This window comes from Chroicocephalus ridibundus, chromosome 22 (genome assembly GCF_963924245.1).
Source record: "Chroicocephalus ridibundus chromosome 22, bChrRid1.1, whole genome shotgun sequence".
Lineage (NCBI taxonomy): Eukaryota > Metazoa > Chordata > Aves > Charadriiformes > Laridae > Chroicocephalus > Chroicocephalus ridibundus.
This window is the reverse complement of record NC_086305.1, coordinates 2,141,789-2,166,603: the sequence shown is the minus strand read 5'-3', so window position 1 is coordinate 2,166,603 and position 24,815 is coordinate 2,141,789. Positions and strand designations below refer to the sequence as shown.

At 39.6% G+C, this 24,815-nt stretch overlaps 1 protein-coding gene across 13 annotated transcripts in view; it reads right to left on the bottom strand.

Annotated features, from left to right (window-relative positions):
• Positions 1–115: 115 nt before the first annotated feature.
• The window catches only part of MYO9B (myosin IXB), a 45,238-nt gene continuing 20,538 nt past the window's right edge, over positions 116–24,815 (bottom strand). For 4 of the 13 annotated variants that reach the window (XM_063357698.1, XM_063357694.1, XM_063357697.1 and 1 more), the window contains 39 exons: positions 24,596–24,658; positions 24,370–24,469; positions 24,134–24,234; positions 23,787–23,916; positions 23,238–23,327; positions 22,887–23,003; positions 22,466–22,600; positions 20,360–20,481; positions 19,617–19,758; positions 19,148–19,343; positions 18,520–18,595; positions 17,969–18,058; positions 16,817–16,927; positions 15,698–15,737; positions 15,050–15,172; positions 14,507–14,587; positions 14,190–14,300; positions 13,545–13,667; positions 12,882–13,031; positions 12,607–12,773; positions 11,269–12,219; positions 10,658–10,724; positions 10,150–10,280; positions 9,373–9,530; positions 9,049–9,239; positions 8,486–8,584; positions 7,792–7,968; positions 7,257–7,298; positions 6,596–6,707; positions 6,349–6,419; positions 5,691–5,883; positions 5,239–5,367; positions 4,506–4,611; positions 3,635–3,766; positions 2,993–3,116; positions 2,487–2,534; positions 1,843–1,982; positions 1,421–1,548; positions 116–1,271 (listed from right to left, as the gene is read on the bottom strand). In XM_063357698.1, the coding sequence (XP_063213768.1) occupies positions 832–1,271; positions 1,421–1,548; positions 1,843–1,982; positions 2,487–2,534; positions 2,993–3,116; positions 3,635–3,766; positions 4,506–4,611; positions 5,239–5,367; positions 5,691–5,883; positions 6,349–6,419; positions 6,596–6,707; positions 7,257–7,298; positions 7,792–7,968; positions 8,486–8,584; positions 9,049–9,239; positions 9,373–9,530; positions 10,150–10,280; positions 10,658–10,724; positions 11,269–12,219; positions 12,607–12,773; positions 12,882–13,031; positions 13,545–13,667; positions 14,190–14,300; positions 14,507–14,587; positions 15,050–15,172; positions 15,698–15,737; positions 16,817–16,927; positions 17,969–18,058; positions 18,520–18,595; positions 19,148–19,343; positions 19,617–19,758; positions 20,360–20,481; positions 22,466–22,600; positions 22,887–23,003; positions 23,238–23,327; positions 23,787–23,916; positions 24,134–24,234; positions 24,370–24,469; positions 24,596–24,658 (5,707 nt within the window). In that variant the 3' untranslated portion in view covers positions 116–831. Of the gene's footprint in view, positions 1,272–1,408; positions 1,549–1,842; positions 1,983–2,486; positions 2,535–2,992; positions 3,497–3,634; positions 3,767–4,505; positions 4,612–5,238; positions 5,368–5,690; positions 5,884–6,348; positions 6,420–6,595; positions 6,708–7,256; positions 7,299–7,791; positions 7,969–8,485; positions 8,585–9,048; positions 9,240–9,372; positions 9,531–10,149; positions 10,281–10,657; positions 10,725–11,268; positions 12,220–12,606; positions 12,774–12,881; positions 13,032–13,544; positions 13,668–14,189; positions 14,301–14,506; positions 14,588–15,049; positions 15,173–15,697; positions 15,738–16,816; positions 16,928–17,968; positions 18,059–18,519; positions 18,596–19,147; positions 19,344–19,616; positions 19,759–20,359; positions 20,482–22,465; positions 22,601–22,886; positions 23,004–23,237; positions 23,328–23,786; positions 23,917–24,133; positions 24,235–24,369; positions 24,470–24,595; positions 24,659–24,815 lie in introns of those variants that run through there. The other 9 variants (XM_063357704.1, XM_063357699.1, XM_063357701.1 and 6 more) reach the window with 9 other exon arrangements.

Genomic DNA, 24,815 nt, shown 5'->3' with positions numbered 1-24,815 from the left:
GGACTTTAAAGATCACCCTCATAGTGAAAAATTTCTTCCTGACACCTTATCTAAATCTACCCTCTTCTAGTTTGAAGCCATTACCCCTCATCCAGAGCCTGCTTCAGAACATTTTAGGTAAGATGATGGCACCTTACCCTCAGGGGCTTCACCTCACAGCTGGGGAGCCGGGCACAAGCCTCCAGCACTACAGCTCCCTCTGCTCCAAGAGCACCAAAATGCTCTGAAGTGACAGGGCAGGCTCGGCCTTAGTGCTTCCTCAGTGCAGAGAGCCTTCGCGGTGCTTTATAAAGCACTGACAAAGATCACACGATTCCGATAAAAGGCTTCCTTCAGAAGAAATTGTTAGACAAGGCAGACATTGATAAACTAACACATGTATTTTTCAAAAGTGCAATGTATTAATAAACATTTTTATATATTTTGGTCTCAGTTAAGGCTACTACAACATTAACAGTTCTGTAAACCACACAGAAAGTTGTCATAAAAACATAAAAAAAAATAAGGCAACACACATTGACCCACACTCACTGTTGGTCCCATTAGAGTCCATTGTAAGGCAAATGGAAAAAGGCATGGCAGCAGAATCAGGGGACTTTTTTTTCCTGTACACTCAACGTAAGTTTTACGTTCTACTTTCTTTGCAGGGTTTTAATTTAAAGTGAAGAATATTTGTTTTAAACAACCTTGCTTAACCCTTACAGTACTGTATGTTTCCCAGCTGCCTTCCCCAGCAGCCACTTAAAAGAACATGAACAAGTTCACAGCCTTCAAAGGGTTAAAGCCAAAGCTGCAGTCAACTTCAAAAAAAGTCCAGACAGCTTAAGTATTTCACTTGTCTATACAGGGAATGTGAGAGAAAGGGTCCGAAAACCTCCGTTTTACTTTTGCTGTGGGTTCGTATTCATCCAAGAGTTCCTGAGCGTGGGCCGTTGCAGACCCTTGTGCAATGTATACAGAGTGGATTTTATCAGTTCGCCTTGCTGGCTGCTCCCTTCGTCTCACCACTATTTGAGACTCTTCGTTAGCTGAAATCCCGCCCTGAGATTCCGTACATTTGAAAATCCCAGGAGGAAGTTTTATATTTGCTGTTGGCATCACTGGAGTTCGACGGGGCACTTTAATCTTGGACAGCGTTAAAGATGATCTGTGTCTTGAAGCCAGGGATGCAGAGGAAGAATTTGAAGAGCTTCGCAAAAGAGAAGGCACTTTGCAAATGTCTTTGGCAGGCATACTGGAGCTCTGAGCATGGCAGTGTAGTCCAATAATTGCTTTAAAGAAACAAGATACTTAGGTACTGAAAGTGTGCATAAAAATGTAACTTGATACAAGCAGCTGTGACCAGATAACATCTGGTCACCTGGCTGTATGCAGTGAAAGATGTAGAATAAAAAAAAACACACACTACCTTAATACTGACCTTCGGTATCCATCCGTCCTGTTCTATCTTCAAGCAGGCTCTCTGTGCTTGCTGAGGTCTCGGAGTCTACGTTTTCCTCATCAGAGCCTCGCTGATCAAGCTCAGGTAACCGGTAAGTTATATCTTCCCTACATCAAAACAGAAATTTTAGCACTCTAGAAAGGCAATATCTCTGCTACAAGCAACTTTATGCAGCACATATTTCAGAGGTAAACCTTCCCGCATGTAGTCGTTAAAGATTAGTTCTCATAGTATTTTCTCTCAACTACTCCTATGCATTTTCCTTTTCACCTTCATAAAGGCTGACAGAATCAGCTATATCATTTTGGACAAGAAGTATACTGCTTTACTATCAGTACTACCTCCAACTGCAAAGGACATGACCTACAGAGAGATAAAGGGTTTTCAAAGCTGTGACTTACTTTTCTTCTTTTATCGACTGAATGCGATCAATGAGAATCTCCTTTTCCCGGTTATCGGCTTCAGAAACTTCCTCTTCTTCATGCAGCGAGTCCAGTTCCAAGTTGCCACTCTCATTTCCTTTGACCTGTGAGCTTTTACTCTGCGAGGCAAATTTACGTGTAACACTTCAATCATAAGGTACACAAGTCTTAACTGTCTTATTAAGTTGCAGTGTGGAAGACAAATGAGCAGGACAAATGAAGGGCTGACGGAACTGATGGAAGAGCCATTAATTATCCATACAAATGTTTCAAAAAAATAATAGAAATTTTTCTGTTCACCCAATTTCTGGAGTTTTGTTACCCTTTTTGAAGTACAGTAATTTGATTTGCCAGCCTCAGCTTAGTTTTAGTAGTCACTTATAAGTAATATTATTGCTTCCAATACAAGTTACATTCAGAATGTCTATAAAATACCAGTCATGACAGAACAGGTCATCAGCCCTGCATGCAGTCTGGGGAGAAAGTTGCACCAATACATGCAGTCTCGTTTGTGCAAAAGAGTAATTAAAACCAAAGTTACAATACATGTTAAGTATTTTAGTCATGCAATAGTACCATAAGAAAAAAAAAATCATGCACTCAAAGACAGGCAGTGTACATACCCGCATCCCCTCATAAGGGGAAGAAAACCCAAGTTTTACAGGCCAGAGCTAGAGAGAGATGAAGACCAAATTCACTATAATGCAGCTTCTGATCAGACAGAGTTTGGTTTGTTTTAATCATAAAAACAAAAGAAAATGTGTATTTTTCCTAATAGAACGCAGCATATTTTGTCAACCATCCACCTCTGGAGTGAAGGATCTCCTTTGCTACAGAAGAGACTCAGCAATCTTAGTTCTACTGATTGAATTATATGGGAATAGATTTTGACCACTACAAGAGCAGATCCCCACCCCTTCACCCTTCATTTATCAGACTCCAGTGCAGCTGTATATTTAGCTCCTACCTACAGCTTTGGGCAAGTCCAAATCCCTTTTCTTCTTATCTTGCAATCGATCTTTGACTTACTGAATGGGATGGACAGGATAAGTAGCACATCGCTTCCCAACCAACTGGTGGGATGCTTTCTGCTGGATGGTGTGGTTGTGTGGTTTATTTCAACACTTACCGTATTCTGACGAAGCAATGAGAGTCGTCGAAAAGCGATGCTCTCAGCTGCTTCCAGCTGATTTATTTCATCCATTTTAATCTTGTATTTCCTTATCTGTTCCTTTATGAGCATCTCTACACACCTGGACAAAAGGGCAAGAGTTTATTGAGCAGACTCACGCTATAAAAGCTCTAGGGACAGCCACAGTGGGACGAAATGTCTCTCCCAGCTTGGAGATGTTTGCCACACACACACGTGGATGGCATGCGATCAAAGTGCCTCCGTGCATGCCTTACAAGGGGTAGCACTGCATGGTAACAGGGTGAAGAGTCCAACACGGCAAGCAAAACAGGACAGACTGTTACAGGTAATGGCAAATGTTCTTCCTGGGATACCTGAGCCTCCCACACTGACTGTACACAACGATGGTAAGCAAACAGACATTACCATGGCTGCTAACTGCTTCTGCTTCTTCTACCTGTCTTTCCTGTGCTGGCACAGACTGGCAGATACAGAATGAGCCTGCAACCAGAATTTAGCAACTCTTAACCCTCAGTTTTCTCAGCTTGATGTGAATAAGGCTGTAACAAGAGCAGGTGACAGTACTGGCCTTCCATCATATTTCAAAGTCCTACTTTGCAGCAGACTGCTAAAACTTACATGGTTGTTTTTGAAACATCCTTCATGCTGGTTAAAGGGTCAGAGGTGTCAGGACAACGCAAGAGGCATGGAGCAAAAACAATGGCCAAGGCATTGGGTGACATACGGTTGACATCTTCTATCAAAGCCACTCTGAAATTCAATGTTCAGGAAATAAAAAATAAAAAAATTAAGCAAACCTTGCTAGAATACAAGCAATCTGACCAAGCTTCACCAGAGTTCCCAAACAACATGTAAGGAGGCCCCTAGGGTACTAAGCATGTACAGCAGTTCAAAGAAGTTTTAAACATATTTCACATCTACTAAGTAGACAAGGTTTCACACAACAGAAAAAGGAACAGGAAGCCACCCAGGTTAAGCTAGTTTGGTAGCCTCTCAAAGCATGCCTGGTGAGTCAGTCCCTCCTCTTTAAAAATCCCTTTTCCCTGTGTTCAGAGGGCCACTTGGAAAATTCCCAAGTTCCTTGGATAAGAGCAGCCCCTTTACCAGTACCACATATCCCTGCTCCTAAGATTAGCTTATGCGTGAGCATTTATAATCCTCATGCAGCCCCTACCAAGTTCACTAGCATCCTCAGTTCTCTGTGGAACTGTCTGTGTAAACCCTGTGTTCAGACGACTCACCAAGTCTTTCAGATCTACCTTGTCTTCCAAGTTGTTCTTACCTGATTTGATACAAATACAGCAGATGGTAGAAGTAAGCATGCGTCTGGTTTTAAGCACAGCTATCAAGTTCAATTCTTTCATTTCTAAACCAGCAGCACGATCCCTACACTGACGCTCAAGGGGTTTAAGATTTTAGAAAGCTTCGAAGAGGGACTCGGAAAAGTCACACGGGGTTTCTCTCCAAATGAAATAATTAAACTCATTACTTGACCAGATGGAAGATGAGTCGCTCCAAGGTATTATGATTTGCTTGTGGCAGCTGTTCAAGGACACTGTAAATGGCACAGAGTTGCTCCTGTTTTTCTGGTAGTTCTGCACAAGGGGAAAAAGCACAAGATCAGAATCACCGTGCAAGGCTAGCAGAAAGCACTTTCTGACATTGTCTCAAACTGTCTGCAACAGGTAAGAGAATTAATGCTTAGAAGTTACACTATTTCATTTACCAATTGTTATAACTAGATGTTAAAGTACCCCTCACGGCACGGCAATTTTCCTGCTTTTTCTGATGCTGCTGATGTTAGCAATCTTTGAGCGACACATGATGATCTCCAATAGTATTTAGGGTGCCTTAATCCCACTGAAGAAAAATGAATGTAAAGATTTGAGATATCTGAATATCTAGGTCTGTTTCAGAACATCAGGATGAAAAAACCACCCTGTATGAAAGGAAACCTACTCACATGCTCGCTGTTTTTAAGAAGAGTGATTGTATAGTGACATTATGCTACACCAAAAAAAAAAAACCCAACGGAATTTTGAAGGAAGTAAGCTAGAGGAGAAATTCCCCGGAAAGTGTTTTATATAAAATGTCTAAAATCATTGTTGTAAGTGTACTGGAAGGAAGCTGTATAGCCAGCATGAGCATCTTAGAGGTTTTTTTTCCCCAAGGACATACTGAGTGAAAGAAAAACCATTGCTTCGAACATTTCTAAAACCTACCTACAGCACGGAGAAAATCATTGTACTGCGCAGATGTCATTAGTGGATCTGGCAATTCCCGTAGCCATTGTTTAAGGATGCCCGTAATAGTGTGAATAGGGTAATTCTCCAGTTTCACCGAGTTTGGATCTGAGAAGAAATGTTTTATTTAGAGCAGGTCATTCCTTTGACGTACACAACGGGACCCCAAAGAAATAAGATCAGAAACACTCAAATCTCCTGTTCACTGAATTCAAGTGGCAATTCAGAAGAAAAAAAAGAAAACACAAATCTGCTGATAGTCACTTATATGTACTAAACAGCTTTTTCCAGCCAACAAAAATAATACAGCCTGCATGGCCACCAAAAAGCTGGTTTTAAAACACTAAACAGTGCCAGATACTTTCAGATAGAATTGCAGGGAAAACCGGTATCATGCCAGGAAGCCAAAAGGGCAGACAACATTGCCTGACCTGCTTGCAGCAACTGTTTCAGCTCCTTCATACGATTTGCTGATCCCGATTTCCTGTAAATGCCTTCTGTGTAGAGGCCGTGCATCTCCACGTACTCCAGCAACTTCTCCATGACAATGGGGACTGAATTTCTCTCACTCGTCAGGGAACTCACACACACTCCAAAATGACGGGGTTCTGCATCCTGCTCATTCTGGAATTGATACAGGTCAAGCACTGTGAATACCTGTTCCCAAACTAGAAAATTCTGTGTTTCATGCTACAATTAGTTTATGCTTCCAGAAACAAAAGCTGAGTGTTTTATTCTAGCTTGCTACACGCATTTGACCATAAGGCAGATTTCCTGAGCTGCAGCAATAAAGAAACTTCATGGTACACATTGAAGGATTTCTTTAACAGTTTGTCCAACACAGCACACACACTCTAAAGGAAGAGTTCCCAAATGACCTCGAGTATCACCTTTTAGAAGAATGTTCTGTTTCTGCAACTGCAGGGCCTGGCACTAACTATATGCAGACAGAGAAGGGAACTTAACTATTTAAGAGATTTTTATTCCGTGCCTGGACATCCACTGTTCATTTGCTGAGAAAAAAAGACAGCATTTTGCATGCATCACTTATGGTATCACTATACCACATCCCAGATCTACAATCCTTACCTTTTTTCCGCAGGATGTACAGCTGCTCTGGATTTTTGACATGCATTTCTTGTGACAAGTCAGCTTGCAAACTAGAGAAAGGAGCAATTGTTACAAGCATGTCAAATCACATCAAAACGCTAAGCATCTTGTTGTGTTCATATAGCCCGCACGTACTGTTCACTAAGCCCCACCTGTACCAGCCCAAGTCGCAATCAATCTGCACGTATTGTAACCTGTGTGGCAAGATCGAGGTGTTTGCGCTTACCACTGCAGAGACAGGCCTTTTCCATGGGCCAGATGTAGGATGAACAGTGCTCACACGACTGCCGTATGCTCACTTGGTAGTTTGTGAATACATGGCCATTGTGTTCTTCAATCTGGTGAGAGACAGAGACAGGAAGAAACTCACAGACTTCTTTGCCTTTTTTATTATTATTATTTTTAATAAAACTATCTACCCTACCTTAGATTTTCCACTTTTATTTTACAATTACAGCTGACGGCTTTGACCATAAAACCAAATTTCGCCCTATCTTAAGGCAACTGGGTTTGCTGGGTCATTTCATAATTGATTTGCCACCTTAGTTAAAGCTCATCAGTGAAATACATAAGTAATAGTTTGCTATTAATATTTAGTAGTTGTCTTTATTAAACAGTCCCAATACTGAGAAAGCCATTAGGTTCTAAAAGATGGTATGGACAAGCAAGAAAATGCTAGAGCACCACCTATCACTGCATAAGCAAGATCTTTGATTTATGGAAACCAGTTTTATATTGTGTCACATCTTCATAAAAGCAGCAAGTGATTTAGCATGCAAACTAAAACGGAACTTCAGTACAAAAGCAAGCTCTTTCAAGAATGTTTTTCTCAGTGTTCTGAGAGTGCAGCTGAGGACTTATATTATTGTAAGAAGAAAAGTACTTACTGCACGATCTTGTTTTCGTTTCTTCTTCTGTGCTTTGGTTTGCTGCAGTGGAGTACAGAACTGGCATTAGTCTTTGAAATTCAGACATTCCATTCCTTTTTTTTTTTCCCTATTCAGATTCCCAGACTCTACTTCACCTCCAGACATTTTGAGACACTATACTACAGCTTCAGCTTGGTATGAGAGTTGTCTGAGCTCACCCTGTCAACTTCCTAAAAATCAATTGAGCTCACTGCCAGATAACAAAGCAATTCCATCCTAAAACCCTCAGAGAACTCTTAAGTTCTCACCAAAGAAAATGCACAAATGCTTTAAGATTCTGAAAATACTAACAGTAAGTTAAATAATGAGCAATCCCAAAAAGGTGTATCAGCATTCAGAATTTGTTATACGCATGATTAAAATATGGAAAGTGTTTCTCAAATAATGAAGAATGCTATGGAAAAGGTTTCTGAGGTAACACAGGTTCCTTATCCTAGGAGAATAACATTGTTTAATCATCCCATAAACCAGTAACACAGAGTAAGTTCTATACCTTGGGCTGCTCAAATTCCTCTTTTTTTGTATATCCTCTGATGAATTCATCCAGAAGGGACTGGAAGAGATTCAAAACCAGCTTGACTTCTTTCTCTTCCCCTTTTTTGGCCAGATTTGTAACTAGAAGCTGGTAATTTTCCACCAGATCTTTGTAGCCAACGTGGATTTGCCCGTTCTAGAGGAGGAACAAATACTATTCAGAAGACAGTCTTTTTGGATACAGTTGATACAGTTTCAGATTTCTACGTGTTTATGTTCAGAGGTAAGAAAGTACACTCAGGGTTAAAGTAAAAGACAGCAGCCCGTGACACAGTTTAACACACTTCCCTACTACACTGTAGAAAGGCACTTGGCAGAGACAGGGCAGTGTTGTAAGAATATTGGAAAAGCAGCTGGCACCTCTCTCTGGTGTTCAAACACAGCAGCGTGAAGAGGCTGAAGGCAGCAAAATCCATCCATTTCTAAAAATAAGTTACGGCTGAGTGAATGAGAAAAAGGGAAGCAAAGCAGCCTGCTTAAAGTCACAGCAGAATTGTAAAATATTCTTTTCCAAGTCTAACATTCAGCTTTGAATTCTATGCTAAAAATTGGTGAATTGCTTTGTTAAAGAGCTGTAAGTCAAGCATTTAAACTGCACATTCAATTCATTTATTACCTACCAACTCTTTCATTTATTGAGACTTACTACTTACAGGAGCAGAGTACATTGTCTTGATGTTTCCTCTAAACTTCTCTGTGGCTTCAAAAAACAAACATTCAACACCAGATTTCTGGGAGCGTAAGTCATTGATCTAGAAAGCAAATACATCTGCATCAAATTTCATTAAAGCAAGAACGTCCAACCAGTGTTAAGCTTCAGTTGCTGGGCTTAGCCATCTATGACCATTCCAATTATTTAAGACAACATTTCTTAATGCACTGTGATGATACAAAAATAGGGGTCATGTAGGTAGGCTCTAAAGAACTCTCTTTCCTTACAACTCATGTCTTTTTTTTTTTTTAAATACATTTTTTGCTGCTCACTTGTTTGTAAAGAAATTAAGAGCTAACATGACTGCCACCAAGGTTTAACATAATATAATGCATTCAGAGACTTAAAGGAAGGAATAGGAAGGGCCTTATCAGTCAAGTTATCAAATCAATTCCCCTTTGCTTTAAATCAGAATATAAACTTGCACCTAGAAAAGTAGCCTTTAAAACTCCAGACCAACAGCAAACATAGACCTGAATTTTACCATAGGTGAGTGTCTTTTACCTTGTTTAGAAGGAACTCATCAAGATGTTTCAGTTCATTGGCATTTGCAATCTCATGGACTATGGAAGCTCGCCAGTTCTGAGACACACTTGAGATCTTGCTGATCTTTATAGTTCGGTTCTTCTTTGTTTTACTGCTCTCTTTCATATGGCGCTCCCCTGCCTGGAGGCGACTTGGCTGTCCAGAAGAAGCTGGGAAATAAATTAATTTTTATATTAAAGTAGGACGACTGAATTTCTTCAGTATTTGTTTCCTCAGCAGCCATGCAAAACATTACAGAAAAGATGATATTAGCAAGCTGGGGATTAAGTCACAGTAACTCACCTTCTGAAACTTTCTGGGTTCCTCCTGTTTCTGGAAAGAGAACACAAGATACAAGAGAGGGGCCATCTCCTTCCTCAATCACATCAGGACTCTCCTTTGGAATCTTCTTGTCTGGCTTCTTCCCCAAAAGTCTGCGCAAAGGACTCTTAAAAGCAGATCTGAACATAAAAGCAGATACAAGTTTGTCACACTAGTAACGGCAGCTGGGTCTACTACACGAAAAGGCTCTTTAACAATACAGCTAACACCCACAACAAGATTAACTTAAGAGCACTACCTTCGACATCCACAGAGACAGCACATCACTTACCCAAGACATCATTTCTGGCTCAGGAAGTCCCCGAGCTGCAGAATGCCAGCAGCTGGGGGAGCCGGCCAAGGAAACAGCATTACATGCTTGCTGGGTTCTCAAGCTTTTCTCTTAATGTTATTTGTCAGTCTGGATGACAGTACACTACACAGACCTTTGATCTGAGCCTGTACAGTGGTTCTTAAGTTAAAAAGAATCAGTTCAAAGACAAGTGTCATGCAGGAAGCAGAGAATCTGTTCCTCAACAGGGTCAGATATCATGCTTAAATCAACATGAAGGTCAAGTCAACCAGCAACACAGCCACTCACGTAGCTGATGTCAACACGTGTGTGTCTCCACAATCAGAGTCTCAAGATGCCCAATTCAAACACCAGTGGGAAATGTCCTTTTTTGGTGGGTTGTTTTTTTTTCCCCCCCCCCATTTTCATTTTCTTAAAGGCAGGCCAGTCCCACACAGAATACATACTTGGCATCTATTTGCTGACTTGCTGACTGCATCGAAACGACTGCATCCGAGGTAGGCAAGAGGTCACTGGGCTTCTTTTGCACAGGATATTTCTTGTTGCCTTTTTCTTCTTCTATCGTATCTGGTGATTGCTACAGTAGAGAGAATGAGATGTCAAAAAGCACGTTGAGTGAAACAGATTCTTTAAATGCTTTTAAAAACTAGAACGGTGGAAAAAAAAGTTTACTTGATCAAGACAACACAGTTTACCCAATAGACACTAGCTTACAAATATAAGATACAAATATATTTAATGCTTTGATCAAGGGTCCTTTTATGAAAAATTTAGTTTTCAAATCGTTGTATAATATTTGCTAAGGAAGTTTTTTTACATGGATATCAAGCCAAAAAAAAAGTCAACCTGAAAGGAACACAGGCATACAGAACACACTATAGTCCATTATCCACAAGTCTTTAAAATTTATAAACAAAGGTAAATAAGTATAAATAAGCACAATGGCACCAGTACCTGATTCATGGCAACAGACTGGGCAAGTGTTGAGAGATCGCCTAATGAAGATGAATTCCCCTTCTTCCTGCAATGTTACAAGATTAGTTTCAGATTATGCATTTTATAGAAGTCTGTAGCCTCTTAATATTTACCACCTTTTAAATAACCTATATATCAATATTACATGTGAGAGAGAATCCTGATCAACTCTTGCAGCTCACTTCTCAATGCAAGTTGTACTGGAGAAGTAAAAATAAATGGGTATGTCAGATTTCCTGCCATACCAGAGGGACGATGCTTGCAAACTGCAGGTCACTAAAATCTTGTTTCCAATGGACCACAGACACATGAAAATAAACTCCAGACACTAACTGAAGCCCTGACTTTCTAGTTTAATTCAGCAAGGCAGGCTTTTTATCTTTTGTTAGCTTCTGAAAACATTCTAGCCATACAGATTCTACTGCAGGACTGTGGACTGAGAGCCAAGAAAAAGCAGGAGTTGTTCACAGCTCTGTTTTCTCCCATAACATGGCAAGATGTACAGGCTATCAGGAGTTCTCCATTTATTTTTAAATAGTATGGATATCTATTTTCTGAAAACGTCAAAATAATTAGGAAGCTGCCCTTACTCTAGCTGATCCTGAGGAGACTTATCCGCACGTGTTCTTTCATCCAAAGACTGACTCAGCATATCATTCTGACTGGCATCAGACTGTCTCTTTCCTTTCCACTTCTCTCTCTTGTACTTTAGTTTCCCTGGGTCATCCACGTATCTCTGGATTAGGGAAGAAGTGGGACTATCCAGATCTTTGGTTGCCTTCTGAGCGAGGCGTTTGTTTTTATCTGCCCAGCATTCAGCTGGAGTTTGAAAGCTCCCAGTAGCAGACAGCGTATTATGAAGATTCAGTGCAAGATTTGTTGGCCTTTCAGGGCAGTTAAAGCTTTGGCTGCCTTTTATCTGGTTATTCTGGTTCCCTTGCGTTTTCGTTCTATCAGTTGCCTTATCTGGTTTTTCCCCTTCTGATACAAGTTGTTGCTCAGAAGTGCTTTCTTTTATCTTGTTTGATGGTGGCGTGTCTGAAAGAGCTTTTTCTTCACTTGGACTTTTCTCTCTCTCGTTGCTTGCTTGAAGGACAGTATCTTGTGCTGTGGATTCCTTTGGCACCGGAACAGTTTCCAGGGCCTCTTCAGAAGAGGTTTGCTCCTCATGACACAGTAAAGATGGTCCTTCGAAGGAAAACAGGACATGCTTATTCTGTAACTCGTTATGTTCCAGCCCCCTCTGCCGGCGAGATTCACGTTTCTCCCGGCTGTTTGTTACTTTCTCCGAGCTCTCGGTCACGTTCTTCTGGGGTAACGCAGCTTTTTCAGATGAGCTCAGGTTTTCAGCTTGCTCATTTGGACTTTGATCTCTGCCCTCAACAGCTTGATCCAGCTCTGACTTGTGTTTCACAGGCAACTGATCTGTTGCTGGTTCACTGGGCTCATCCTTGCTCTCATCATTTTCTCTGTCTTGATCTTCCCGCACTTCTCTCTGCTTTTCCTCAGCTTTCTGCTTTTCCATAGCCATTTTCTGAAACCTGTTAAGAATTTGTAAGATGAAAACACAAATATTCAATGCACAGCAGTCAAGAAGAGTACCCAACTGTTTAAATGCAGCCTAAATAGCAACACAGACACAAAGTACAAATACACTTCCAGTCCCAGTGACTGTATGGAGGACTGCTTCTCAGGACTGACGTGCATCAGTGCAGCTGAGCTGAATAACGCTCAAGTACTAAGGCCTTAACCAGGTTCCACACACCACCAGCCATTTGATACCGACTGCAGTGTCACACAGTAATAATTATCTTTAAGTTGTTTATCAAGTCAACACATCACACAGAAACTGAGCTTGGCAAGTGAAGCCAAGTAGCTAAGTGGTTAAAAATGCACTTTTTCATATCGTATTGCTCCTCTTCCTTTACCTCTTACGCTGTAGATGCCCTCTGACCACGGCTTGCACGAGACAAATTCTCCTCTTCTGCTGAAGGTAGCGTTTTCTCTCCCTGTATCTTCGCCATGCTGACTGAATATAAACGGCAGCATTATTCCTCTGCAGTGCCATCCTAACACAACGGGAACGCCAGCAAGCCTAGGAAGGGAGATTTCTAAAGTAAGGGAGGAATACTTGAAGGTGGGGAGTGTTATTTGAGAGGGTTGGTTTGTTTGTTAGGAAAAGACTAGCAATTCTCAAAGATACCTGTAAAACAATGGCTGCCTGACGCGTTCTGAGAAAGCGCCTCCTTTCTAAAACCATCCTGAGCCAGCTCTGAAGGAGAATGATTTTCCTGATCACTTCTTTGTGTAGTGTATCCTGTAGTATCTGCCGTTCAGCCTCTTTCATAAAAACCTGCTCAGTTAAAGAAAAGTTCATCAACAAACAGGTAATAGGAGCTTTTCAGTCCCCACTGGAGGTATCTCCACAAGCTAAAACATGACCATGGTAATACTTATTACTGAACCAAACCGCATCAGCTGACAGCAATTAGCACACCCAAAAAGTAAAAGTCCTTTTGTTTTACCAAACCTCAGTGTTTGGATTCTAAAACATACAACCGTGCTTACAGCCTTCAAATCATAGAACCCTTCTAAAATGAAAACTTGACCTGATTGACAAATGCCAAGAGCAACAATTTCCCAAAAGTATTATCAGGCAGTACAGAATTGAACTGTATTGCACGACGACAGGCTGTCATCAAGAACAACGAGGCAACTACTGAAGTCTGTGTGTCAACATTTACAAGAGTTAAAATAGCTAATTTAAATACAAAATGCAGAGAAGAGCAACAGTTGTAAAGGAATCGCGCTAAATTTTGCGGTGTACATCAGTATTTCTTATTGGCTTATGAGAAGTTTCACAGACCTTGGTCATCCCTATTTGATAGTAGTTTTCATTCAGTTTTAGTTTATTCAAATAAACACAAATGTCTTCCTTAGAGGCTTTGGCATTTTTGGGAAGTAACACCTGAAACTGGTCTATGAATTCCTGTGGAAAGCAGAGACAGCAAGAGAAGAGAGTTAGAAGGCAATTCACAAGTTTAGCATTTTAACTAGATTTCTAAAATTAAGCCAAGACATCTGAGCTATAGAGGTTTCTCTACTCCAAATTGAGCTATTTTCCTACTCTGTGAAGTGCAGGCTTCATTCAGTCTCCAGTTAACACTAAATATCACCTATATGTGCTCTATGAAGCTACATGCACAAAGTATTTTATAGAACACTAATTCACATACGGAGACAGTAATGTGCAGCACTGATTGCTTATCCAGCACTCAGAACGCCTTCCCTTCATGCAACAAATAGAACAACTTACTGGTAGATGACTCGCTCAATAGTTTAGATTACAAGTTGTCACCATGCAGGCTCTGTCAAAACTACAATGAACTTTTATAGTTCATCCCAAGTGGTCACGAGCTTCATGTGAAGAGAGACACACAAGACTCTGAGGCAATGCGTGATTTTCCAAAAAGAACAGATATTTCTGAAAGCATAATCCACTTCTACATACCTGGAATGTGTATTTGGCACTGTAACCAGATCTTCTGATTCGCACAGTTTCTAGCATGCCAGTGTATCTTAACTGTTGAAGCACCAAGCTTTCATCAAAAAGCATCTCTTTCTGAAAAAGATCGGCAGTCAACAGCTAGTAAGTGCCTGTAGAGTCCTATTTCTGTCCAGTAGAAAAAGCACATTCTGTTTTCACACCCTAGTTACCTTTCACCTTCGTACAGAATGACAGTGAACAAGTCGAAAGCAATATACTACAGAGCTAGAAGACTTAGATCCTCAGCAGTCAGACCAGCTCAGCTCTTAAGGCAGTCTTACCTTCTCAGCATTGGAGCGGATGCAACGGATGAAGAACGGCTCAGCTTTACCCAGTGTCTCCAGTAACTTATTAAGTGAAGTCTGAAATTAAATATTCAAAACATTTTTTCTTCAGATACCAGCATTTTGAGTTGCATTTAACAGCAGTACAGCTTCTTCCTCAGAAATAAGGTTCGTTCAGGTCTGACGGCTATACAAATCCTATTTCATCCAATAGGGAGGTTCTCCCGTACTGCACAGCAGATCCCTGTATTTGTTTTTACCTTTTCTCAAGATAATGCACAGTGGCCTTTGCACATGCTGTTACAATAGCGCTGGATCCGCATACAAGGATGAGGCTGATTGTACAGAGAACTAAAACATTTCATAGCATAAGGGTAGTCTCTAAATGTGGTCTAACTTTAAATCAAGTAACAAACCCTACTTCAAACAAATCCCAAGAATAAAAGCCATTTTGTTTTTCAAGCAAGATCAGACCAGGAAGGTCCGTTCCCATGAGGTCAGGGTGCACCCAGAGGCTGTACCACCCCATCAGTCACCTACCTGGAACTGTGCACTTATGCTAGGAGGTTTCTTCTTCTTGTGTAAGTGCAAGAGGGATTTTGTAGTTCGGTCATGTAGAGTCATGCTTACTATAAACTTCAGAGATTTGGAATCCAGCAAGTTCTAGAAGAAAGTTTTCATAGTCAACAAAGTGCAAGTCTCTTCACTGAAGGGGAAATATTTCTGTTTGCATCCAAATGAGTAAGAATGAAACCAACTACCTAGAGCTTCACATTCAGTAACATGTTACACTTCATGCTATTTCTATTTTGGACCAAAACATCATCTTAAGAGTGAAAGTTTTCCATCGCCCCATCACAAGAGTGCAAGGTGAATTACTGAATCACTGTGTTTGCCTTCAATGACTTGATCAGAAATGGCTTTATGTATTTATGGCATTTCTAGTCTAATTAAACAGATGACAATTTCACAATTTTTTCTTGTTCAGCAATTCTTTTAAAGGTGAACGTTCACCTATCCTTTAGATTGTCAAAAAGGAAGTTTTAGAGGATAAATTATAAGACTTCCCTACACTATGTAACAGTATTTTCTGAAGTGAGTTCTGTCAATCAAAATGAATGTTCACAGTGAGAAAAAAAAAAAACAACAAAGCAACAAGAGAAATCTAAGTTTATTGAATAACTTTACCTTGGGAATGATCTGCTTTTGTTTGGTACCTCTACTTTTCCTGTTAAAATATTAAAGATCATTTAAGAAAAATACACACGATCTTTGGTTATTTCAGCAAGCCATAAGTTGGTGCAATTTAAGAGGCAAGATTAAGGATAGAAGAAAATTAGCACAACAGCATCAGGGTGTGTTCATGCATATGTCTTGCAAGTGATCAATGCAAGAAATGCAAACTGCTTCGCAACAAGAAATTTTTTTTTTTTTAAATAAACTCGGTAGGTATTGGAAACTTTCAAAAGTGAAACATTTTCTCTAAAGTTAAAACTATTAAGAACTGCACTGTTGCATAGACTATTTTTGTGAAAGTTATTCTATTCGCTAACTGTACAGTCATTGAACTGTCGTCATAATAGTAGGGCACTATCCAATAAAGAGACTTGATTCAGAAGTTAACGCTGCTTGCACCAGGACCCCTGGGAAAGCACTTAACTGCTCACAGAAGGACAAGACATGCCCCAGCACTCCACTTGTGAATCCTGATATGTCTGAGATCATCCCCAGAACCTCCTGGGGCACGATAAACCTTGGGCACACCTCTCATCCACACCCAGACGGTGAACTAGAAGCAGAAGCTCTCGGAAACAAGGCCGTAGCTCACATCCTCCGAATTCTCAGCATGTTAACTCCATCATGCAGGGCATGTTCCAGCTCCACGCCACCCAGTTCACACACCACAGATTGATTTTCTGACACATGCATAGCTGTGTGCATGTAGACAGTCTTAACCCAGGAACTGGGTTAACACAGCATCGGCATCCTGAATTTCAGGAAACCATTAGTTGTAACTTGTGAGAGATTTCATTGCTGAAAGTTTTGCAACAACAAGCTTGTAAATACATACTTAGGTTTTAGCAAGTTTACATGAAAAGTAGGTTTAAATTTCAGGGCATGCTTTGTTGCTTCATTGCATTAGCTATAGCCTTCATATATTTTTACAAGGAATTACTTTCTTCTGAATTGTCTTGTTCAGTTTTTTTGCAGAAGACAAACTAGGGACAAGTATATATTTTATGGACTAGAATATCTGCTTGGTTATTGTCGCACTTTCAAAGCAATACCTAGAGCACCAGAACTCACATGAAGTGGGAGCGGTGTTGAAGTCGACTGAGTGACCGAAGCAGCTTACAGGGATCATCACCCTGCCATGGAAGTCCTTTTATACTTGCGATGATTTGTTCATGCATGTCTCTAAAATGATTCACAGCAAAACAAAGATGGCAAACAAAGATACACAGCCATGAGAGAAGGGGGGGAAAAGGAGTTAAAACCCCAAGAGATCCCATCACCAAGTGTGCTCCAAACAGTAGCAGGTCAATCCCAGACTACTTTTTCCTAAGCATGAATGATTCTGATGTCAAGTCAGCACTTTCTATTCTGTCAGTGCCCTAAAATTTAATTACCAGGCTCTCATACTAAACTTACTCTCTATCTTTTAATGTAAATTCTTGAGCCATCAATTCAGAAATCAGAGTGAAATTTAGCAAAATGTACTTAGTGTGCAAGGAACCTTTTTGTTAAGCTAAGCAGCCTTTTCAGAAAGATATAAGCTTCTTCATAATCAGGAAGTAAATGTTTTTTTATATACATTTGGCTACTAAAATGAGACTGCTTAAGCAGACATACCAGGAAAGTAAGTTAAAAACTAGCTAATACAGGAATACTTGATGAAATGTTGTTTTTCATTTCCATTTGAAGCTTATTCACACATTTAGCTTTTCAAAGTAAGCCTGGGATAGTCCCTAAATCGTGGCAGATTCCATTAAGCATGCACCGTGCTTGTGAAGTGTTGTGTCTTGGCACAGAACTTACCTTCTTTACTCTCCAGAGAGGCACAAACCAAAAATAACAGAAGCGTAAGAATCACTTCTGACTGTTAGATGCTATCACCATTCTGAGCTGCTCACTGAGGCAGCAACATTATTACAGACAGTTGGTTGCTTCCCTTGGTACCTCTGAACATTTTTGAATATCAAGATTTTGTTTTAAGATATCACAGGGAAACAGATATGTTACACTATCACCAATTCTTTCGCCCAAATTGTATCTTTAGTCCTTAGTTGCCACAAGCAACAGAGACTGTCCAGGATGGAGTAATTACTTCATGAAGCAGCATGAAGTCACTACTTTGTATACTTCATGGTGTCACTGTTAGGCAGAGCACGCTCAGAAGGTCAGTCTGTCCAGGAATGTGCCTCCCTGGCCTTTAAGTGCAGGCCTACTTCTACTTACTTCTTGTTTTCATAAAAAGAAATGATGTCTTCAAAAGCATTTATATCGAAATCCTCAGAACAATCAAATGAGAAATCAAGCATTGAGCAGCTGTAAAAGGAATACGTATAAATACACGCATAAAACCTAAATACTCTATAGAAAGGCAAATGTGCCTATAGAGAGCAACGCATGGAGGCAGCTCTGTAGGACTTGCCCTGCCTCCTAATCATGTCACAAGGCTGAAAAATCACCAGTGCTCCTACAAATCCTTCAGTGACACAGACTGGCTGCAGAGGAACACACAATGCTAAAAGCAACATACACAGAGAACTCAAACACCCAGTGGTAAATGGAAGGAAGGCTATGTCAGTAACATTTGGTAGTGCTGGGTCTTACATAAAATAAGCTAGAGAATTGTTTTGATAGTATTAAAAAGGCCAAACAAAACAAGACAGAAGAAATAAAACTTGCTATCCTTGTGGAAAAATCTAGTTGACATTTGCTACATGAAAATGGAACTCAGCACTTCATGTCTTTTCCCTGATACGGATTAAGTACGTGTTTCTCACCGATAAACTTTTTCTACTGGTGTATTTGATCTCTGGAGTTCTCCAAGGGGAACTCTGGGTCCTTGACGTACCACTCCTGTTAGGAAATAATCAACAGGTTGCATTTTGACAGAGATATGAGTATATCAGAAACAAAAAACCCCACCAATCATAAGCAAACTATCCAAGTGCCTGAAAGTTTTGTCTAGCTATAAAGCTCTGTTTCTCAAACTCCCTACAACTAGAAAGTAAATTGAAGCTGCTCAGAAAAGCTTATCAAAATTAGTATTTAATCCTGAATACTCATTTGAAACTTCAGGGAGGTCTGAGATGATCGAAACCAGTGATAAGACAAGCATGCATATTAGAACTAGTAATATCTTCCCCAACTTGTACAAATAGGGCTTCAAATTTGGCACAGGCTGCTGGAAATGGTGTGCTTATTGGAGGAGGAAGTCTGAACGATCTCAGATAAAACAGTGACAGTCCCTTTGGTGCATGAATATTAAGCCATTATCACAAGTCAGTTTTGTCCTTAGTACCAAATCAAGATCACACCTGGGTAAGGTTTTACGGTAAACTGGTTCTGTCAACAAGCACTAGCCAATTGTACAGTATTTGAAAGCGTTTCCATATTTTCGTACTGTACCTGCAGTCTTCTGAGCTCTCTGGCGTCCAGCTTCTGCAAAGACAGCCATTGCTCGAATAGCTGCCCGCAGAACTGCCCAGCGGAACACAGCTACAGGGTCCATTCCTATCAGCTCCCGAACGTACGCACTGTCACTGCTTCGTAGTAAAGCAACAATATCTGGTCTCATGTAATCCATATTTTTCTCTCTGAAGTCCTGCAAAACAGGAACACTGAACCACAAGCTCTCAGGAAAGATGTGTTTTGAGCCAAGATATTGATCGCTATTCAGAATAATTCATTGTTCTAATAATTCTCATTATAGTGAGCATTATCCTCAAGCCTAGACCACCACACAAAAAAATAATCTAAAATACATCTGAAGACACATCTGATCCAGCGCACTCACAGCAAGTTTTCTACACCCTGACAAAAAGCTATCGTAAAAGTAAGAAAAAAAAGTTTTGTGGTCATCAGATCTATCACCTACTTTTATCTGGTATTTAACTTTGCCAGCAAAGTGTCGAATAATAAAAGCAGGCTCCATCACTGGGGTTCCAACAAAAAACTTGTTCTCCTCATGCTGCTGTTTGAATTTTGCAAGTAGAGTTTGGTTGGTGGCGTGTGGAAAACTAGGAATACAAAACAAAAGTAGTCAGATATTTTTCTCCAAATATAGGTACAGTTATTGAGGTGACAGACTGAAGAACACCTATTGATCCTTGTGGAAAATATTTTATTGTCCAAGATCTCTACAGTTTAATTGAGACTCACACACCTGCTTTGAATATTAGAGCTGGGCTAAATTTCTGGACCAAAACCAAACAGCTCCACACATAGCAGAATAGTCTGCAGTTTCAAGTTTATGTCAATGCTTCCTCCCACTTCACCAGACAAGTTTAGTCAGCACCACATTAACTATTTACTATGTTTGCTGCTTAATGTTCCAAAGACTTACATACATGCATTTTACTTTAATTTTAATTCCTTGGTAAAACACAAAAGTTAAAGTTTGTAAGTCTGCTTAAGCCAAAGTTCAATTTTTGCATCAATTTCTACCACCAGCACACTGGAGTCATTAGAAGCACACCACGGCGTGGATCACAGTTTTAAGATGACCCTTTGCTTCCCACAACATTCCTTCCTCTTTAAAGCGCTGTTTCTCTGTTCCCTTACACAGCCCTTCCCTCCTCCCTGCCACACATTTGTTTTCAGAAGACGTTTGTTGCTTACTTGCTTTCTTCATCCAGAAGATAGAAGAGGCCAGTGGGCTTCTTGCTGATTAAGTGAATGCAGGCCACATTATCAGTATAGTCAATATTGTGCCAAGTGATCCCTTCACTCTTATATTCCTCCTGTGTAGCTCAAGAAAATTCCCTCATCAGTACAGTGCCCTGACCTTTAATGTCCTATGGTCTAAGTGCTTAAAAGACATCCTTGAACAGCTATGGCAAGTTAAGTTTGTTAGTTCAGGCAGTAGAAACAAAAATAAGGAAAACATTTATAAATAAGAACAGAACAGCAGGCATATTGGGTCAGATCAAAGGTCCACCTAGGCAAGTCACTCAACAGCAGATGCTTGGGGTAAAAGTATTTAAAAACCAAAACAGTGAAAAGAATGTTTTGGTGTGCCTTCCCAGCAATCAGCAGCCTATGAGCATGGAGACAGACATAACATCTACATCATTACATTAAAACCCTAGGCAGACATATATTGGAGGAATTTAAGTCTATTTTTCTCTTTCATAGTTCTGGTACTATAAGAAATAATGAATATTTGATATCAAGTTCCAGAATCTCCAAATTGCACTGTCAGATGAAATAACAAAGTTTCAACACAAGCAGTTAAGCCCTACACAACATCAACACCAGAACTTCCCTAAGGAAGCAACGTATATCGCTTAGGTTCAGAAAATTTGGAGCACTCTGACAAGAGAATACGAAGCTCTTCTGCTGACATGACAATGCATCAAACGCTTGACAGGAAAAGCTTCCCATTAAGATATGGAGCCAAAATACCGGTTTTTCTTAATGCTGTAAATGCCCACAGAAAAAAAAAAACAACCCACACCAAACAACTAATGATAGGGTACTAATGTAAAAAAAGACAGCACACAGAAAAATTAACTAAGTTCTATGTTTAACAAAAGACAAAGAGCACCTCCCACTGTTCTATATGATGACAACAAGAAATGGATTATTTTTAAGTAGGTAAGAATTCAGTCTGTCTAATGACAGACTGCTCAGTGTGCATGCCACATTACAGAACTGAAATGCCATTTTCCACAGACAGAAAAGCCTTTCTTTAAAAAGATATAGAGATCCTCCCTGAGGGCCCTCATGCTGCAAGAGATACAGGAAATGGGTCATTCAAGGATTAAACTTATTTGGAAAATGGTATTAGAAAAAAAGAAAACAACGTAACTATTTACTCTAGTTAGCCTGGGTAGCCACTTCTCTCATAAGTTACAAAACAGGGACCTCAACATGATGTTTACATATGAAGTTTGTACGTTTGGTAATTTTCTTGTCTTTAAAATGCTTGTTTAAAGTTATCTACATGTTGTTGACAGAATACCACATACTTCGGAATAACTTCTTTGCTTCAGCAGAGTGACCTGAGAATAAGGCTTTAGCACGAGCCAGAAAAAAATCTAAGTCTAGAGCAAAAACCCACCCAAAGCTCAGTCTAAACCAGGATCTGTCAGCTCTTGCAGCACTCAAAGTGCTCTGTAAGACGATACCATCTGCAAACAAGTAAATCAACATATGCCAGTAATATCAGGATTTCTGAACTACTGCCAATATCAACATACAGTTGTATCCCCTGAACGCAGTCAGGTGGAAGACACAACAGAGACTGGTTATTAAATATTTACAAATGGACAAAAATAAGAGAAACTCTTCCCCAACTATTAGAACAAAACAAAAACCTGAAACAAACACCTCGCCTACCCTTAGGAAAAAAAACCAAACTGAACACAACAACAAAAAATCCTGAAACAAACACCTCACCTACAGACTTTCAACCTCCAAGTTTAGAGTTTCATCTGACTTCTGTCCAGGACTGCCTGAATGTCTTTTTAGTTTCTTGCAGTCAAGCAGAAACTTAATGCTAGCCCTCTGAAGAGATCCCGCTATGCTCAGTATACATAGAGCACAGCTACAACCTTCAAACAATAACAAGCAATAATGAAACAAGACATTAAGAAGTAAGACTTTTGGAAATACATTCAAGCAATTATAAAAATTACGCCATGGGGTTTTGCAGAACAGTGGCTAAGTTTGCATAATATATGAACACTTGATAAAAAAAGGTTTTATTTCAGCAGCTCTTACCTGTTCCAATTTGAAAATATGCTGATTGAAATAATACTGAAGCTGCTCATTTGCATAATTTATACAGAACTGTTCAAAACTGTTGGTTTCAAAGTCTTCAAATCCAAAAATATCAAGTACACCAATGGACAAACACTAAAAGAAGATGTGGAAATCTAGTTAAGCAATCTGTCATGCAGTGACTTAACCCCCAACAGCTAACCATTACAAAGAGTGCTGTAGTGTACACTAAGAGATTTTAAATATTTAACAGTTACGTCTATTGTGAAAACAGAGGCGATTAAATATTACCAAGAAGTTTACCATGGAATTCAGGAGAATCAAAATTTATCCCGGATCTCTGAACACGTCATCTATAGCATTGTCTGTCAGCTCTAAATACACAACTGTCTACAGAGGCTTGTTTTTGTGAGAAACTTACTGTAACAGATTCCTCCATGTCCTTCTTATTAAGGAGTGCATGATTGATTCGCAGAACAATCCAATCAAACAGAGCACTGTACAAGGACTTTGCCATTGAATCGCGAGCTGTTATTGCCTGCAGATGAAACAATGTTCGGAACTTTGTTTAAAAAAAAGCATTTCTATTTCAGGCCAGCGTCACTCAAATAATTATCAGAGACAAATAAAAACAGAAATTTTCCTTTAATGCTAACTTCTGTCTTTCCAAACATCCCTCGCTAAATGTGAAAGTGTACCACATTAGCTTTTTTATCTAAAAAAAGCAAGCTTCAGTTATTTAAAATCATTCTATTAACGGTCTTTTACTCACCTCATTGAGACTATATGGCAAAATAAGCTTATCATTAGCAGTCACAGTTTTTCTTTTTGTTAGCACCTCTACTAGAATTTCTCGTTTAACCTTCAAAATAAGCAAGAACAAGAGTTACTGTCACTCTCAAATCCCCAATGAGTAAACTGATAGCAACAGCAGACATTACAATTGCCTCAGAGAAGCCCAAGCTCTCTGATAACAGCCACAATTATCATTCATCAACAGCTTCACAAGTTCTTCAACTTCTTTGAATTATTCTCAATTTAGATTAATTCAGATGTTTCCCAAAGACCATATCTCCACTAAATCTATTCCTGCTCAGGTCTATGATTACTGAGTAAACAAATTCTACTTCCGTGCTACGGGCTACATTCCATGCCTAATCCCAATAATTTCACCAATTTTCCCATCAGATAAATGTTGTGGAAGTATCATAAACCAGATCTAGATACAGCAAACTGAGCAACAAGATATTCAAGTAAAACACTGAGGTAGAGCATGGCAAAAAGATTTATCAAACATTACAGCTAAAGAGAAATACTCTACTTTCAACAGCTGGGAAAGAATGTCCAAGACTTCAGGAGGTCCTACTTCCAACCCTTCATCACGGCCTGTAGCTTTCTTCTTGTATGTAACATTGCCCAAATAAAGAATAGCTGAAAGTACTGAAAAAATCCTAAGGAAGAAAAATTGAATTTTATAAGAATTTTTCTTATAAGGTCATTCTGACAGTTTCACAACTTAATTCTACTTGAAGAATTTTTCAGTAAGCCCTCAAATATTCAGCTCTCCTTGCTTCCTACCAGACTAAATGTGGTGCCAACACATACACAGTTTATTGCAACTCATGAACATTAGCTATCAGTAACAAAAGCTATAAGGATTCTGCTTACTGTTTTTTTGTTGCTGAAAGGAAGCCAACCATCTCCATGGCTTGTTTTAATCTTTCAAAGTCATGTTTGAGATCCTCCCCATCTTCAATTTTCAAGTTATGCTGTGAAGAGATCCATAATTAAAGGCAAAGAATGAAGCCCAAACATCACAAGAAAACAAGTATTATCTTTCAACTTTAACACAATAGACAGACAACACTTATCAATGCATTTGTAAATCCCTGTCAACAGATTACCTGATTGAGGTAGAAATAATCTTCAGGTTGCTTGAGGTGAAATTCTTTACGCTCTTCCTCATTGACTCCAAGTAGTAAATAATAAAAGACATGGTAGTTCCTAAAAAGTCAATACATTTATCTTTCATGAAAATATAATGATTTTTCTTTTATTCTATACACTTCAAATACTCTTAAACTCTTGCATTAATTATGCTTGGGTTAGTAAACCGTACTAATTTCTTACCTTTCATCCTTTTCTTGAGAAACCAGACGAGATTTTTCAAGCAGGTATTTTTCAACAACAGCCCTGAGGAGCCGTAAAAAATGAAAAAAGCATGAGTGCAAAAGAAAAGACCTCACAAAACACCAGAGAGCAACTGCCAAGAGAGTTCAAATAATTAAATCTGCACTAGAATCTACAAGAGAATACCTTAGTCACTATCTCAAATAAAAAATTCAGTATG